The sequence below is a fragment of the Cnephaeus nilssonii genome (assembly GCF_951640355.1).
Source record: "Cnephaeus nilssonii genome assembly, chromosome: 20".
Classification (NCBI taxonomy): Eukaryota; Metazoa; Chordata; class Mammalia; order Chiroptera; family Vespertilionidae; genus Cnephaeus; species Cnephaeus nilssonii.
Genome location: NC_137091.1, coordinates 6932246 through 6946503, shown reverse-complemented (window position 1 = coordinate 6946503; position 14258 = coordinate 6932246). Strand labels below are relative to the sequence as shown.

Genomic DNA, 14258 nt, shown 5'->3' with positions numbered 1-14258 from the left:
GCTAAGTGTTGTCAGCCAGGCCGGTCCTCCCCCACGTGGGAGCCATACCTTAGAGCAGTGGTCGGCAAACTCATTAGTCAACAGCCAAATATCAACAGTACAACGATTGAAATTTCTTTTGAGAGCCAAATTTTTTAAACTTAAACTTCTTCTAACGCCACTTCTTCAAAATAGACTCGCCCAGGCCATGGTATTTTGTGGAAGAGCCACACTCAAGGGGCCCAAGAGCCGCATGTGGCTCGCGAGCCGCAGTTTGCCGACCACGGCCTTAGAGCAAAGCTATTCTGGTGCACCAGGAGCCAGAGGAAGACAGCCTCACAGGCCGGGAGTAGTGTGTGCGGTTACGGTGTCAAACGAATAACTCCCCTCCCAGCCATTTTCTCACAGAGAATACACACAGGGGTTTTTGTCTTTAGCTCCTCCTCTTTCCCTCAGAGGTAAGTGGTGGAAAATGGCTCTCCGGCCCCAAGCTGCTCTCAGGCATCATTCCAAAGAGCCCCAACGGCTCACCTCCCCGGGTGGGGAGCTGGATGGCTCCCTCCTGTTCCGTGACTGCCTGCGCGGCAGGGGGACCAGTGGGCAGCGAGAGCAGGAGGGGCGGCCACGCAGGCCAGCTCGTGCGTCCTCTCACTGAACCTGAAGACGTTAATGCTGCCGGACGCCCACAGCCGCGGGACCGGGTCTTCTCAGTCGCGCCCCCTTTCTGTGTGGCAGGGCCCCCTGGAGAATGACCTGGTGGTCCACGTGGCGCTCATAGCGGAAAGCCAGCGGTAGGGAGCGTGGAGGGGCGCGTGCGCCGTGGGGGCCGGGCGGGGGCCGGTTGCTTTCCCTCCCGATAGTGAGGCTGGTGGCAGAGGTTCCGGGCAGAGGCCGCTCGGCAGGGTTCAAGGACGTCATGCATGCCCCTTTAAGTGCAGGGCCACATTCTCTTCAGGGTTAGTGATGTGAGTGTTAACCACTGTGACCAGCGCAGTGCTGCCTGGGGTGCAGTATTGAAACATGAGCGCACAGATTAGGGGGATCCCCCAATCCTGTGCCTGCCCCTCGCCCCCCGTTGGCCCGTCCCCAGAGCTCCCATCTGATGTTCTGTGAGGACCCCGGGCCCCCGGGTCCCAGGGCAGACGGCGCACTGCTCCACTGACAAATACAGCTGCTCCGAGCCAGGCCTCCTCGCCCTTGGGTTTCCACGCTGCTCCCTGGCGTCCCCAAGCCCCCCTCTCCCTGCCTGGTCCTCAGCCTCCAGGTTTTCCTCAACACGTACGGGATCCAGACGCAGACGCCCCAGCAGGTGGAGCCCATTCAGATCTGGGCGCAGCAGGAGCTGGTGAAGGTGGGTGCTGGCTCCCCACTGTCGCCCTGGGAGCCCCCTTTTCCTGACTCCCGCAGGCCTTGTCCCAGCCTTTCCGTTCCTGCAGTCACATCAGCACTGAGATGTAGAGGAATAACCGGGCAGCGCACAGATGATATCCGCGACCCACCCATGTCGGTGTCTGCACTCTGAAGCGTGTGGTGTGCGTGCATCTGTGTGCTTCAGGAAGCTGTCCTGCTGCTGCTGCTGGTTTAGGGCCACAGGATACATCCTGCCCCTTGAACAGGCACCAAAGTTGCCCAAGGGGTTGTGAGAGTCAGCGGGGCCGTTTAGTTGTAGCATTTGGCTTAAACTTTAGAATAAAATTTATATCAGAAAAAGCAGTAAGACACTCCCACTTCGGTGAGAAGTGCTGGGCGGAGAGGACACCGGTGGCCTGTGCTTTACGTTAACTAGCGGACGCTGTAGGCACGGGCCTTTGTCTCGTGGTTCCCTTATGCATCGGCCGAGCCAGGGAAGCTGACTGACCGTCTGGCTCTCACATCTCAGGGCCCAGAGTCCAAGTGGCCGCCGTTGGCTGGCTTGTGTGCCTGCAAGTCCATGGAACAAGGTCTCCCGCCGCTTCTTCTCTGGAGAGAGAATAAAAGGAGCAGGAAGTGGCGGGGGTGGGGCAGGGGCAGGAGAGGAAAAGCACGCTCCTCGCCGGACTCTGTTAACACATGTGTGTCTTACAGGCCTACTTCCACCTGGGCGTCAACGAGAAGCTGGGGCTCTCCGGGCGGCCGGACAGGCCCATTGGCTGCCTCGGCACGTCCAAGGTGGGTGGCTCCCGGGGAGGGTGGACAGTCGCAGCACCACAGGCACTGCGTTTCTCATTCTGCCGTTCACATGCGCGCTTTGCTTCTCTGCTTCTATTTTAAACTAGAGGCCCAGCGCACGATTCAATCGTGCGGGTAGGGTCCCTAGGCCTAGCCTCCTGCGATCAGGGCCATCTTCTGCCTGTTCGCCAGTCCCCAGGCCCAATGCTGCCTCCGCCGCTGCCACTGAGCTGCCAGGCTGTTGGGATCCCCAGCTCATCCCCAGCCGCTGCCGCTGCTGCTGGGGCTTGAGGCGCTGACAAAGGGGAGCACGGCAGGGGATCCGGGTGCGGACAACCAGGCTCCCCGCCTCCGATGGCAGTGGAGCTGGGTGTCCAGGGTGTCCGAGGCAGCCCCCCTCAGCGGCAGCCAATCCAGCCGTTGAGAGGCGGGGGGGGGGGGGGGGGAGGGGGGGCGGGAGTCCCGCGCCTCTCAATGGCCGGATATGCCACCCCGAGTCCCGCCCCCCAGCCTCCCACCGCCCAATCGTGGGCGTAGCGGAGTGATGGTTATTTGCATATTGCCTTTTTATTATGAAGGATTATATTTTCATTGATTTCAGAGAGGAAGGAGAGGGTGAGAGAGATAGAAACATCACTGATGAGAGAGAATCATGGACCAGCTGCCTCCTGCATGTCCCCCACTGGGGATGGAGCCCACAACTCGGGCATGTGGCCTGACTGGGAATTGAACCCTGACCTCCTGGTTCACAGACCAATGCCCAACCCCCGAGCCACACCGGTCGGGCCTGAGTCATGATTTTTAGCAGCCCATCTCCTTAGTGGATATTTGAGACATCACAGAAGTCTTCTGGGAGGGAATGCGCACCCCCGCTCTGTTACTTCTGAGCGTAGACAGAGGCTCTCTGTCCTGGTGGAGGGACGGTCATGTGCTTATTCACACACCGAGCCAGTCAAGGGGCTTTCAGACGCCTTCATATTATGCATTTTTTACGAGTCTATTATGTGCCTACTGAGAATTGGCCATTAGTGGTCGTTTCTGCAGGACTCTGTGATGGTGCCTTTGCCTCGGGCTGGCTATGTGTTTATTTGAGCGTCTCCCTGCAGATTTACCGCATTCTGGGGAAGACGGTGGTGTGCTACCCCATCATCTTCGACCTGAGTGACTTCTACATGTCCCAGGACGTCCTGCTGCTGATCGATGACATAAAGGTAGCTGAGCACGCTCACCCACAGGGCACAGCTGTTTTGGCTAATTTCCTCTTAGGTCCTGGTCCCCGACCTGGCACACTGCTGCCTGAAGCGGGAGCCCCGCTCAGGCTGCAGGAGACGCCGTGGTCTGGGCGCCAGTGGATCTGCTCTGCATAAGCTGTGTGGCTGCTCGGACGCCGCGGTCCTCTGGCGCCAGCGGGTCATCTCCTTTGGAACAAAGGCTGAGCTAGAAGTCATTCATTACGAAGAATGTCAAGGAAGACCTCAACGAACTCGTAGCCCCGTTAGTTAAACCTCCTCCCTTTCCCGTTTCCACTGAGGACCATCGTGGCGTCTGGAGCCAGGCGGCCCTTGTAAAACGTTGGCCCCACCATTTCCCAGCCACGTGCCCTGGGGCCAGTCACTTCACTCCTCGCGTGTGTTTTCTCATCATGATGGTGGATAAGCGAGCCGCTGTGGGGTCAGATGCGCTGGTGTGCGTGCCGCGCTGAGCGGCCGCCGCGTGAGCGTGTGCATGGCCCTGAGGGGGATGGGCATGTAGACACCGAGTGGAGGAGACCTTTCCCATTGCGGAAGATCCGCGTGGGTTCAGTCCCGGCTGCCCACCTCCCGTCCCACTCGCTCACTAGCGCAGGGTGAGCATGAGCCTGCCTCCTCCCTGGGCCCCCTTGACTGGTGTTTATCAGGCCACACACCAAAGAAAGCACCCCTAGTCCCGTGTGTCTGGTTCTCTTCCCGAACAAAGTATGCAGGCAGGGTGGTTCCCGGGAGCTTGTGCGCGCCCTTCTGTGTGCGTGTAGGTGCTGGACTCTGCCCTGGTTGTCGCTAACCCCAGGTTGGGCTGGGGGTGACCTGGGAATGGAGGGCTTTGCCGGCTCCCTGCCACCCGGCTCGCCTGGGTGCCACCCCGATCCACCCTGTCTCCCCAGAACGCGCTGCAGTTCATCCGGCAGTACTGGAAGATGCACGGGCGGCCCCTCTTCCTCGTGCTCATCCGGGAAGACAACATCAGGTGGGTGGGCGCGAGGAGGGGTGCCGCCGCCGTGCCGCGGCCCGGGACACGGGCCTCCTGTGCTCTCTGTGCCCCCGGGCTGGCAGGGCGCGGGCGTGTGAGAAGGGCACTGGTAGGAGATGGTCCGATTCTCATTCTGCCGTTCACTTGCGCGTTTTGCTTCTACTTCCAGGGGCAGCCGGTTCAACCCCGTATTGGATATGCTGGCGGCCTTTAAGAAGGGCGTGGTCGGAGGGGTGAAAGTGCACGTGGACCGCCTGCAGGTAGCGCGGCGCAGTGCGGTTCTGTGTTCCTCCCGCACCAGTGGGCCATCTTTCGAACAAAAGCTGAGCTCGCACATCATTTAGTTCTGACAGTTAGTCCAGTGAGGGAACAGCCGCGTTTCTCCACGTGCATGCTGTGGAGGGCGCTGGTCTCAGGGCTTTATTCCCGCCGGCTCCTGTGCCCGCTGGCATCCTGTTCCCCTGACCCTCCCCGTCGCTGCTTGCCGTGGCTCCCAGCCTCCTTGCTATTAACTCCACTTAAACATTTCCCTTATGGGCTATTAGTACAGAAGGGGGCCAAGCTAATAGAACTAGAAAACATTAAATCAAAATTAATTTTCTTACGTTTTCAGTGTTAGTTATCAGCTTTGAGAATAAATGAATTCTTGACTCTTTCCTTCTACCCACATTACAATCCAGTATCACACCGGTTTTCTCGCCTCTCAGATTCTATCAGAACCTAGCCGTCCCATCCTCTCCAGCCCCGACACTGTGGTCCAGGCCACCACCACCTCCCCTGGATCCTAAGAGTCCTCTCCTAAGTTCCTATTGGCCACAGATGGCTCCCTCCTCCTGCTCTCCCCGGCCACAGGCCGTCAGAGCGCGGCCCACGCCGTAGGCCTCCAGCGCCTTCCCCTCACCCGGTGAAGCCGCGCCCTCTGGTCTGTGTGCTGTCCACCATGAGCTGCACCGAGCAATTCACAGGCTCTCTGCCCAGACAATTCCAGCATTTCGTGTTTTCTTTGATTTCAAATTATTTTTTAACATTTTAATAGGCAACAAATTTTATCTCAGCTTGAAAATGACCACAGCTCTGAGAGCAGAGAGAAGCACAGTTGTGTCGTGTTGCTGTCCTTATTCACTCTGACTCGTGGGCCATAGCTCAGTGTCTGGGCTCTGTTTCGGGGTGTGTGTGTGTGAGTGTGTGTGTATGTGTGTGTGTGTGTGTGTGTGTGTGTGTGTGTGTGGCATGTGCAAACCTGTCTGATTTTAGAACGCCCACGTAAGAAATGGCTTCAGGGCTGCCTGTAATGTTGGGTAAACCCATTGGAAGAATGCCATGGGGACAGTGAGGCGTGTGCACAGGCCACAGAGCTGGGCTTGATGAACTCACCCGCCCCTCCAGACGCTGATATCGGGAGCGGTGGTGGAGCAGCTGGACTTCCTGCGCATCAGCGACACGGAGGAGTGAGTCCCGGGGGTTCTGGTGTCTTTCCACATCACCTTGCAAGCGGAGGTCGTCGGAAACGTTCTCTGTTGGTTTCTAGGCTTCCGGAATTTAAGAGTTTCGAGGAAGTAGAGCTCCCCAAACATTCAAAAGTCAAACGGCAGAGCAGCGCCTCCCAGGCCACGGAGCTGGAACTGCAGCCCGACGTCAGCCTCGCCGAATGGAGGGCCAGGCCCACCCAGGACATTCTGCAGAAGCTGGAGGTGAGGCGGGCCCTGCCCGGGGGCCCGGGGGGAGGCCCGCAGCCCCACGGTCACCGCAGTGATCTGTGTTCCCAGGACTGCAGCGGCCTGGCCAGCCAGGTCATCCTGCTGGGCATCCTGCTCAAGAGGGAAGGCCCCACCTTCATCACCAAGGAAGGTAGGGGCGCGTCGGAGGCGTTCCCAGCAGCGGGCCGCGCTGCCGCGAGCTTCTGCAAACACGCGTGGCCAGTGCCCACCAGACTCACCAGTTATTTTCTTGAACTCTTTTAAACGTTTAAGTGGGCAACGTTCATGCATGCCGCCTGGCCCGACGGTGGGAGGAGTGAGCCCCTCCTGGCTCAGGGCCGCGGGGTTTCTCTGATTGTCTGCACGGCCTTGGAGCCGGGCTCTGTGTGACTCTCAACCCAGTTGCTCCCGGGTAGTGTCTGTTTCCAGTTTTATCTTCTGTCTGTTTTCAAGAACAACACTGAATTATTGTAGCCGTAAACACTAGCCGCCCCGCGGCCTGCAGCAGCCACGTGGGCGGAACCGGCACGCGATAGGGTTGTGCTCTGAAGATGAACAGAAATACGCCACTTCTGTGGTGTCCACCACTCTGCGTTCACGGGGAGCCCGTTACCCCGGAACCCACATTTGTGCGTTGAGTCGCAGCTCTCAGGAGCCTCTGAGTTCTCCATGATGGTCTGCTTCGGGCTTTTTCCAATGAGCACAAAGCAGGATGCATTTCACGTGGGTGTTGTCTAGCTGCTCAACGTTTTGGCTCAGCTGGGGCATGTTGCTTTGGTTGGAACTGGAAATTGAGTCAGAATTTTAAACATCAGTGTAATTAATAAAATTTACAGTTTTGGTAGTGAACTAAACATCATCGCTTATTCACATAAGGTGATTAGTTTTTGCATTATTGTAGCTAAGAGCTAACCTTCTTGAGTATTATACATTCGAGTTGAATGCTTTTAATTTTCTTAACTAATTAAAGGCAGAAGAACTTTAGGCGAATTTCAAACAGAATCCCTCATTTCTAATTAGTATGAAACTATAAGTATAAGCAGAATCCCAAGTATATTGAGGACATTCACTGACATTTACACTTTAAAACAATAGGATTTCATTAGGAACCTGGACTCCAGAATGGTTATTTCAGTAGTGCTTTAAAACAGAACAATATTTATGTAAATAGTTTATCATGAAAATGCTGAGGGAATACGTTTTTAAACCATTTTTGTAAACTTGGGAGTAATACTCATCCTTCACTTAGATACTTAAATGGTTTAAACCTGTAAAACCTTATGATGTAGTGAAAACCATGAGCATGTATAGAACCTGAATGTGATCGAATCCAATTAATACAGAGCTAGAGAGGTAAGTTCAGGGTGAAATGATGACCCTACTGTTTACCCCAGTGGTCGGCAAACTCATTAGTCAACAGAGCCAAATATCAACAGTACAACGATTGAAATTTCTTTTGAGAGCCAAATTTTTTAAACTTAAACTTCTTCTAACGCCACTTCTTCAAAATAGACTCGCCCAGGCCATGGTATTTTGTGGAAGAGCCACACTCAAGGGGCCCAAGAGCCGCATGTGGCTCGTGAGCCGCAGTTTGCCGACCACTGCTTTACCCTGTTCCTTTTGGTGCTCTGTCTCCTCACGTGGTTAATTCATTGACAAAGCAGACATGAGGCCCGACCACATGGGGACTGGCGCCAGAGAGCGCAGGGCGTGGCGTGGCATGTGAGCAGCAGCGCATACCCCTCCACTGTTTTGCTGAACAAATAAGTGAAGAATCTTATATAGGGTGACCCCCCCCCCAAATGCATACACACTTTGAATAATTATTCATTCCAACGGGTTAAGTCTGAAAAGAAACAATATCAATTGAGCTATCAAAAACATATATGTATACATTTTGGGGAGACATCCTATATATGCAGAGTCTACAGCATTTGCTCAATTGGCTGTGTTCTGTGTTTTAGTTTCTGCAGTGAATTAAAATAACATTTTTATGTGTTACAAACTTAAAGATTGCATGTTAATTAAGAAAAAATCGAGAAATACAGTACTCACTAAAAGCATCTGCTCAGACCAGCTAGCAGCAAGGGCAGGACCACGCTGTGTGTTTGGCTGCACATCACATGTGTCAGGCTGTGCAGACATGACGGGTGAGGATGTACCAATTCTCGTGGAACAAAACAAAACGGAAATCCAAGTGGCTTTGAAGCAGAGAATAAATGTGTCGCATTGAATGAAAACCTCTTCTCAACAAAGGCTCTCTTCCCCGATGCCCAGGTACCGTTTCCGATCACATCGAGAGAGTCTACAGGAAAGCCGGCAGCAAGAAGCTCTGGTTCGTACGCGTGTCCTTGTCCTTGTGTGTGTTTGGTGTGTTGTCATAGTCAGGGGCCTGAAGATGATGGGCTGGTCTCAAAGATGCTGTTCCCCCTAATTCCCACTTCCCAGCGCCGCGGACAGCTCGTGGCTGCCCACACTCCACGGCACCCTGGCTCTCCCAGGAAAGTCACAATGTCTGGGATAGAGACTCCACGGGAGCAGCACCCGGGGATTGTTCACGGGGTGGCGTGTGCTGGACCTTGCCCCTCCTGGGGCCCAGCAGCGCATCAGGCTCTGCTCTGTCAGGAGCCCTGCCCGCTGCCGGGAGGCCGCGGCGGGAGAGCAGTGCTCCCGTCGGCAGCAGGCGGTTCTCCCACCACTTAGACGGAATAGGGCCCAGGGCCCGCCGTTGCTTCGTGAGAAATGACTAATGTGCTCTGCAGCGGGAGTCTCTTCCCAGGGGTTGAAACAGAAATGAGGTAAGTCGAAATAAAACAGTTTAAATTCACAGCAGGGCAGTTTGCCTAAACGCATGGCTCTCTGCATCTTGAAGCAATTCTAACAGCATTACCGGCAGAATCTAACATTTTGAAAGTAAGAGTATACATATATATATATTTTTTTTACGTGACCCATTATTTTCTAATTTGGGGGGAAAAAGTCTCAAGATATGTAAGAAACTCCCTTCACCTGAGTGAGCCTTGGGTTTCGAATCCCTGAAATCAGAGTATTGATAAACCAGTCTCTTGGCAGCCTTCCAGCTCTATGATTCTAACAGACATGCCATTCCAACCCGGAAGAAATAGTGCAATAACCTGCGGGTGGACCCGCATTTCTCACTGTAGACCCTCAGCACGTGCGGCGTGCGAGCTCATAGACGCTGCCTTACAGCCAGTGGGGGTCCTGGGTGGCCCCCGATCTTCCTTTGGCTAAGCAGCCGGGTCTTCACTTGCCTTTTAGGTCAATGTCACACTGGCATCTCAGATAGGCCATTGGCCAGCAGACGGTGCTGACTATTATGTTGAAAAGAACAGGCTCCCGCAAGTTGTATTTACTGTATTTTCCCTTTTATGGCTTCGCACTGACACACCCAGGTTGGCGGTTCGCTCCGGGGCTGCATTTACCCGGAAATTTTCCTCCTCCATAGCCCCGCACATTACCACCTTACTGGTCCATGGGAAACAGGTAACACGCACAGCGTGCGGGCCACGGCTGCCTGAGGCGTGTGGGCTTCCTTGCATCCGAGGGTTGAACCTACCTGCTGGTCGAGTGTGTGGGTGACAGCTTTTCTAAACGTAGGGAGTGTCTGTCGCACTAACTTACCGGTTACTGACTTCCCTCTTACTGTTCCATCCGTACTGGGGTTAAGGAATGGGCCTGCTTTTTACAGGTCAGCTTTCACCAATATCCTGAACTTCAAGGAAACCGTTTTAAACCTATATTTTTCTTTTTTTCATCTAAAAGTTCCACATGAATTTTCACTTTTGAGGGAGAAAAAAATCTCATGCATTGCATGTGCTGTGCTTTAAAAACAATCTGTTCTCCGAAGGCTAAGACTTTTGCAGAAATGTAAAAATAGCAGTGTGAATTCTTTCCTCCCACATTCTTGCTTCAGCTAAGAAAAATGCTGGTATTTCCTTGTAACACTTCCGAAACCCAGTACTCAGCGAGTCCAATAAGCCAGGCATTCCGGTCCGAGGCCCCGAAGGACACACGGGTGAATGTGGTTGGTACCAGGAGCAGGTGACGGACAGCGTTAGAAACCAACCTTTCCTTTCAGTCCGAGCTCCCACCAAATCCCTCCGGCCCCTCCCCCTCAGAGGCCTGTCAGGCTCCCTCCCCTCCTGGTTAAGCTGATAACGGCACCGATGACACTGTGGCCGAGGCGAGGACGGGGGACCCTCCCTGTCCTGCAGGGTCAGTCCTGCGTCTGGGACAGGCAGTGGCTGGGCCCAGTGTCGTGGGCTCAGTGTCCCCGCAGGCCATGGGTGAGGCCCTGGTTGTGCGTATGTCTGCGTCCCCCTCGGGGGCCCCGGCGCTCGTCACCAGCTTTGTGAACCTCTGGCCTGCTCTCTTCTTGCCCCCAGGTCGGTGGTGCGCCACGCAGCAAGCCTTTTAAGTAAAGTAGTGGACAGCCTGGCCCCGTCCATTACTAATGTGTTAGTACAGGGCAAGCAGGTAAGTGTCCGCCCTCAGACCCCCCCATCACCTCGCAGGGCCCTGGGGGGACCCTTGCTCTGGAATCTGGCGCCCTCGGGTCCTAGGCCTTCGTAGCCGCGTTGTTAGACTCTCAGGTGCGGCCACAGAGGGACCTTCCCCAGCACCTCGCCTCAGAGAGGCAGTCACTTCTCTCTCCTGCTGCACTGCGTTAACTCGAGGTCAGGGACGACGCCAACACAGAACATAGGGGACCTGCTGGAGGCGGGTCATGGCGCAGGTCAGGACAGGCGGGCAAAGACAGGTGCACCGCGCAGGCCTCTCTCCCTCCCCTCACGTGAGATTCTCTCCCCTCGGGGTACACTGACTCCCAGACCCTGTACCCTCTGGGCGCCCTCTCCCCTCCCCCTGCCAGCTCCCATCCGCTGCCCCTCCGCCAGCTCTGGTTAGGTCTGCTCTGGGTCCTCCTGGCGGGCCTGTGACGCTCACAAGCTGCTCTGGACCGCAGTTCACTGACCATGGCTCTCACCGTGGCTCGCATGGCTGTGCACTGTCCGTGTGCCGCCTGGGCCGGTGCAAGTGGGCACTGGTGCCGTGGCTGCGTGGAGCTGGGGTGCGCCGGGGAGTGGGGTGGCTGCGTGGAGCTGGGGTGCGCCTGGGAGTGGGGTGGCTGCTCAGCTTCTGGCTGTGCTCTTGCGCGCTGACTGCCTGGCGGAGTGAAGGCCTGTTGTCCTTCTGTGTGTTTTCTTCACTCGCTGGCATCTTCGTAAACGTATCACACCCGGACTCATCGGTCGGTACCACTCGAGATGCAACAAGCCACAAGTTCTCAGTTTCCATCCAGCACGAAACTGGGGCAAAGGCCCCATACTCTGCTCTCCCCTCACCCCTGCAGACACAGGGCCCTGCTCTGCTCTCCCCTCAGCCCTGCAGACATGCCCCATACTCTGCTCTCCTCTCACCCCTGCAGACACAGGCCCCATACTCTGCTCTCCCCTCACCCCTGCAGACACAGGCCCCATACTCTGCTCTCCCCTCACCCCTGCAGACACAGGCCCCATACTCTGCTTTCCCCTCACCCCTGCAGACACAGGGCCCTGCTCTGCTCTCCCCTCAGCCCTGCAGACATGCCCCATACTCTGCTCTCCCCTCACCCCTGCAGACACAGGCCCCATACTCTGCTCTCCTCTCACCCCTGCAGACACAGGCCCCATACTCTGCTTTCCCCTCACCCCTGCAGACACAGGGCCCTGCTCTGCTCTCCCCTCAGCCCTGCAGACATGCCCCATACTCTGCTCTCCCCTCACCCCTGCAGACACAGGCCCCATACTCTGCTCTCCTCTCACCCCTGCAGACACAGGCCCCATACTCTGCTTTCCCCTCACCCCTGCAGACACAGGCCCCATACTCTGCTCTCCCCTCACCCCTGCAGACACAGGCCCCATACTCTGCTCTCCTCTCACCCCTGCAGACACAGGCCCCATACTCTGCTTTCCCCTCACCCCTGCAGACACAGGCCCCATACTCTGCTCTCCCCTCACCCCTGCAGACACAGGCCCCATACTCTGCTCTCCTCTCACCCCTGCAGACATGCCCCATACTCTGCTCTCCCCTCACCCCTGCAGACACAGGCCCCATACTCTGCTCTCCTCTCACCCCTGCAGACACAGGCCCCATACTCTGCTCTCCCCTTACCCCTGCAGACACAGGCCCCATACTCTGCTCTCCTCTCACCCCTGCAGACACAGGCCCCATACTCTGCTTTCCCCTCACCCCTGCAGACACAGGGCCCTGCTCTGCTCTCCCCTCACCCCTGCAGACACAGGCCCCATACTCTGCTCTCCCCTCACCCCTGCAGACACAGGCCCCATACTCTGCTTTCCCCTCACCCCTGCAGACATGCCCCATACTCTGCTCTCCCCTCACCCCTGCAGACACAGGCCCCATACTCTGCTCTCCCCTCAGCCCTGCAGACACAGGCCCCATACTCTGCTCTCCCCTCACCCCTGCAGACATGCCCCATACTCTGCTCTCCCCTCACCCCTGCAGACACAGGCCCCATACTCTGCTCTCCCATCAGCCCTGCAGACACAGGCCCCATACTCTGCTCTCCCCTCACCCCTGCAGACACAGGCCCCATACTCTGCTTTCCCCTCACCCCTGCAGACATGCCCCATACCCTGCTCTCTCCTCACCCCTGAAGACACAGGCCTCATGCTCAACAGCACTTCCTGCTTTGAGTGTTCGTTACCACCCTCTGTGCTTTCTTATTCTCTCTGTGGGCCGCCCCACGGACTCCCCTCTGCCGGTGAGAGAGCAGCCAGTATTTAGAACTCACGCGGTGACCTCCCCTTACCCTTGCAAAGCGGCAGTGTTGTTAGAAAGTCGCAGGGAACTGGAAGAGGAGGGAAGGACATCCTTCACATGCTAAGTGTGTAGCCTACAGAAAGACGCCACTCAATGTGCTCTGGGTTCTCCGGGGACTTGCCGGTGCTCCAGCCCTTCAGAGCAATTCCATCTTAATAGTTATTTATATTCCTCCCCTGCCCTCAGCCGCTCACCTCCTCCCGCGAGCTGGGACCCCACCTGCCCTCCGCTTTCAGTCCACTCTGCACCCCGGGGCCCCGGTGGGAATCATGCTTTCAAAGCCATTTCCATCAAGGCAGGTGCAGCCGCCAGTCCCGAGCCTGGGCTTCTCTGGCTGCGTGGGCAGCTGGGAGATGGCTGCTAAGCTCCTTCTCTCCTAGGTCACGCTGGGCGCCTTCGGGCACGAGGAGGAGGTGATCTCCAACCCGCTGTCCCCGCGGGTGATCAAGGACATCATCTACAAGTGCAACACCCACGACGAGCGGGAGGCGGTCATCCAGCAGGAGCTGGTCATCCACGTCGGCTGGGCCATCGCCAACAGCCCCGAGCTGTTCAGCGGCATGCTCAAGATCCGCGTGGGGTGAGTCGTGCCCGCCGTGTGCCCCGCGGCCTCCATCATCGCTTCGCCTCTCTCCAAGGTCAGTCCTGCGGGGCGGTTCCTCCAGCGTGGCTTCCATCAGGCCCAGCCGGCAGTGAACCCGCCCGCGGGACGGTTGCTGGTCGGGTAATGATTTGATTTGCTGTCGTATATTGATTCGCGCTCAGCTTTTACATTGAGGTCGATCAAGCTGCTGACAGGCCCATTACTGTAAAGACCTGCGATCCAGGCTCTGTGCGCCGGGCCTGTCAGCAGCTGCCAGGGAGAGCCCCAAGGATGCGTGCTATCAGCCTGTGTCATCTCCGCTCATCTGCCTGCACCCCCTCCACACAGTGACGGCATCCCACTGCCCCGCTGCCTCTGGGATCCCACGGTGCCAGACTGTGACGCTGCGTGCGCAGCCCCGCGGGGAGGGGAGGACACAGCTCTGAGGTCATTAGCGTGGCTGAGGCCCTCACAGGCCTTGACACTCGATGTGAGAGAAGGAGGGAGACCACCCTCCCTGTGCCCGTCTGGATCAGGCACTGGTCCCCTCCGCAGCCTGCCGCCCCCTCTGGAATGGCTTGGTGTGGGGCGTGCCGTCGCCCATTCACTTGATAGCAACCTGGGCGAATTCTTCTTAGCATCTCAAAATAGCTTCAGAACGGTTATGAAAAATTGTTTCTTTTATGAATCAGTGCATTCTTTTAAAAAATATTTTTATTGATTTCAGAGAGGAAGGGAGATAGAAAAACATCAATGATGAGAAAGAATCATGGATCGGCTGC

The 14258-nt window shown here is 56.5% G+C and overlaps 1 protein-coding gene across 5 annotated transcripts in view; it reads left to right on the top strand.

The window, feature by feature from the left end:
• PHKB (phosphorylase kinase regulatory subunit beta) overlaps positions 1-14258 on the top strand; it is a 70370-nt gene that overhangs the window by 49362 nt on the left and 6750 nt on the right. For 4 of the 5 annotated variants that reach the window (XM_079799951.1, XM_079799952.1, XM_079799954.1 and 1 more), the window contains 12 exons: positions 715-770; positions 1237-1330; positions 2044-2127; positions 3234-3338; positions 4268-4350; positions 4523-4613; positions 5740-5801; positions 5882-6044; positions 6120-6201; positions 8328-8385; positions 10457-10547; positions 13274-13473. In XM_079799951.1, the coding sequence (XP_079656077.1) occupies positions 715-770; positions 1237-1330; positions 2044-2127; positions 3234-3338; positions 4268-4350; positions 4523-4613; positions 5740-5801; positions 5882-6044; positions 6120-6201; positions 8328-8385; positions 10457-10547; positions 13274-13473 (1169 nt within the window). Of the gene's footprint in view, positions 1-714; positions 771-1236; positions 1331-2043; positions 2128-3233; positions 3339-4267; positions 4351-4522; positions 4614-5739; positions 5802-5881; positions 6045-6119; positions 6202-8327; positions 8386-9463; positions 9555-10456; positions 10548-13273; positions 13474-14258 lie in introns of all 5 variants that reach the window. The other variant, XM_079799955.1, reaches the window with a different exon arrangement.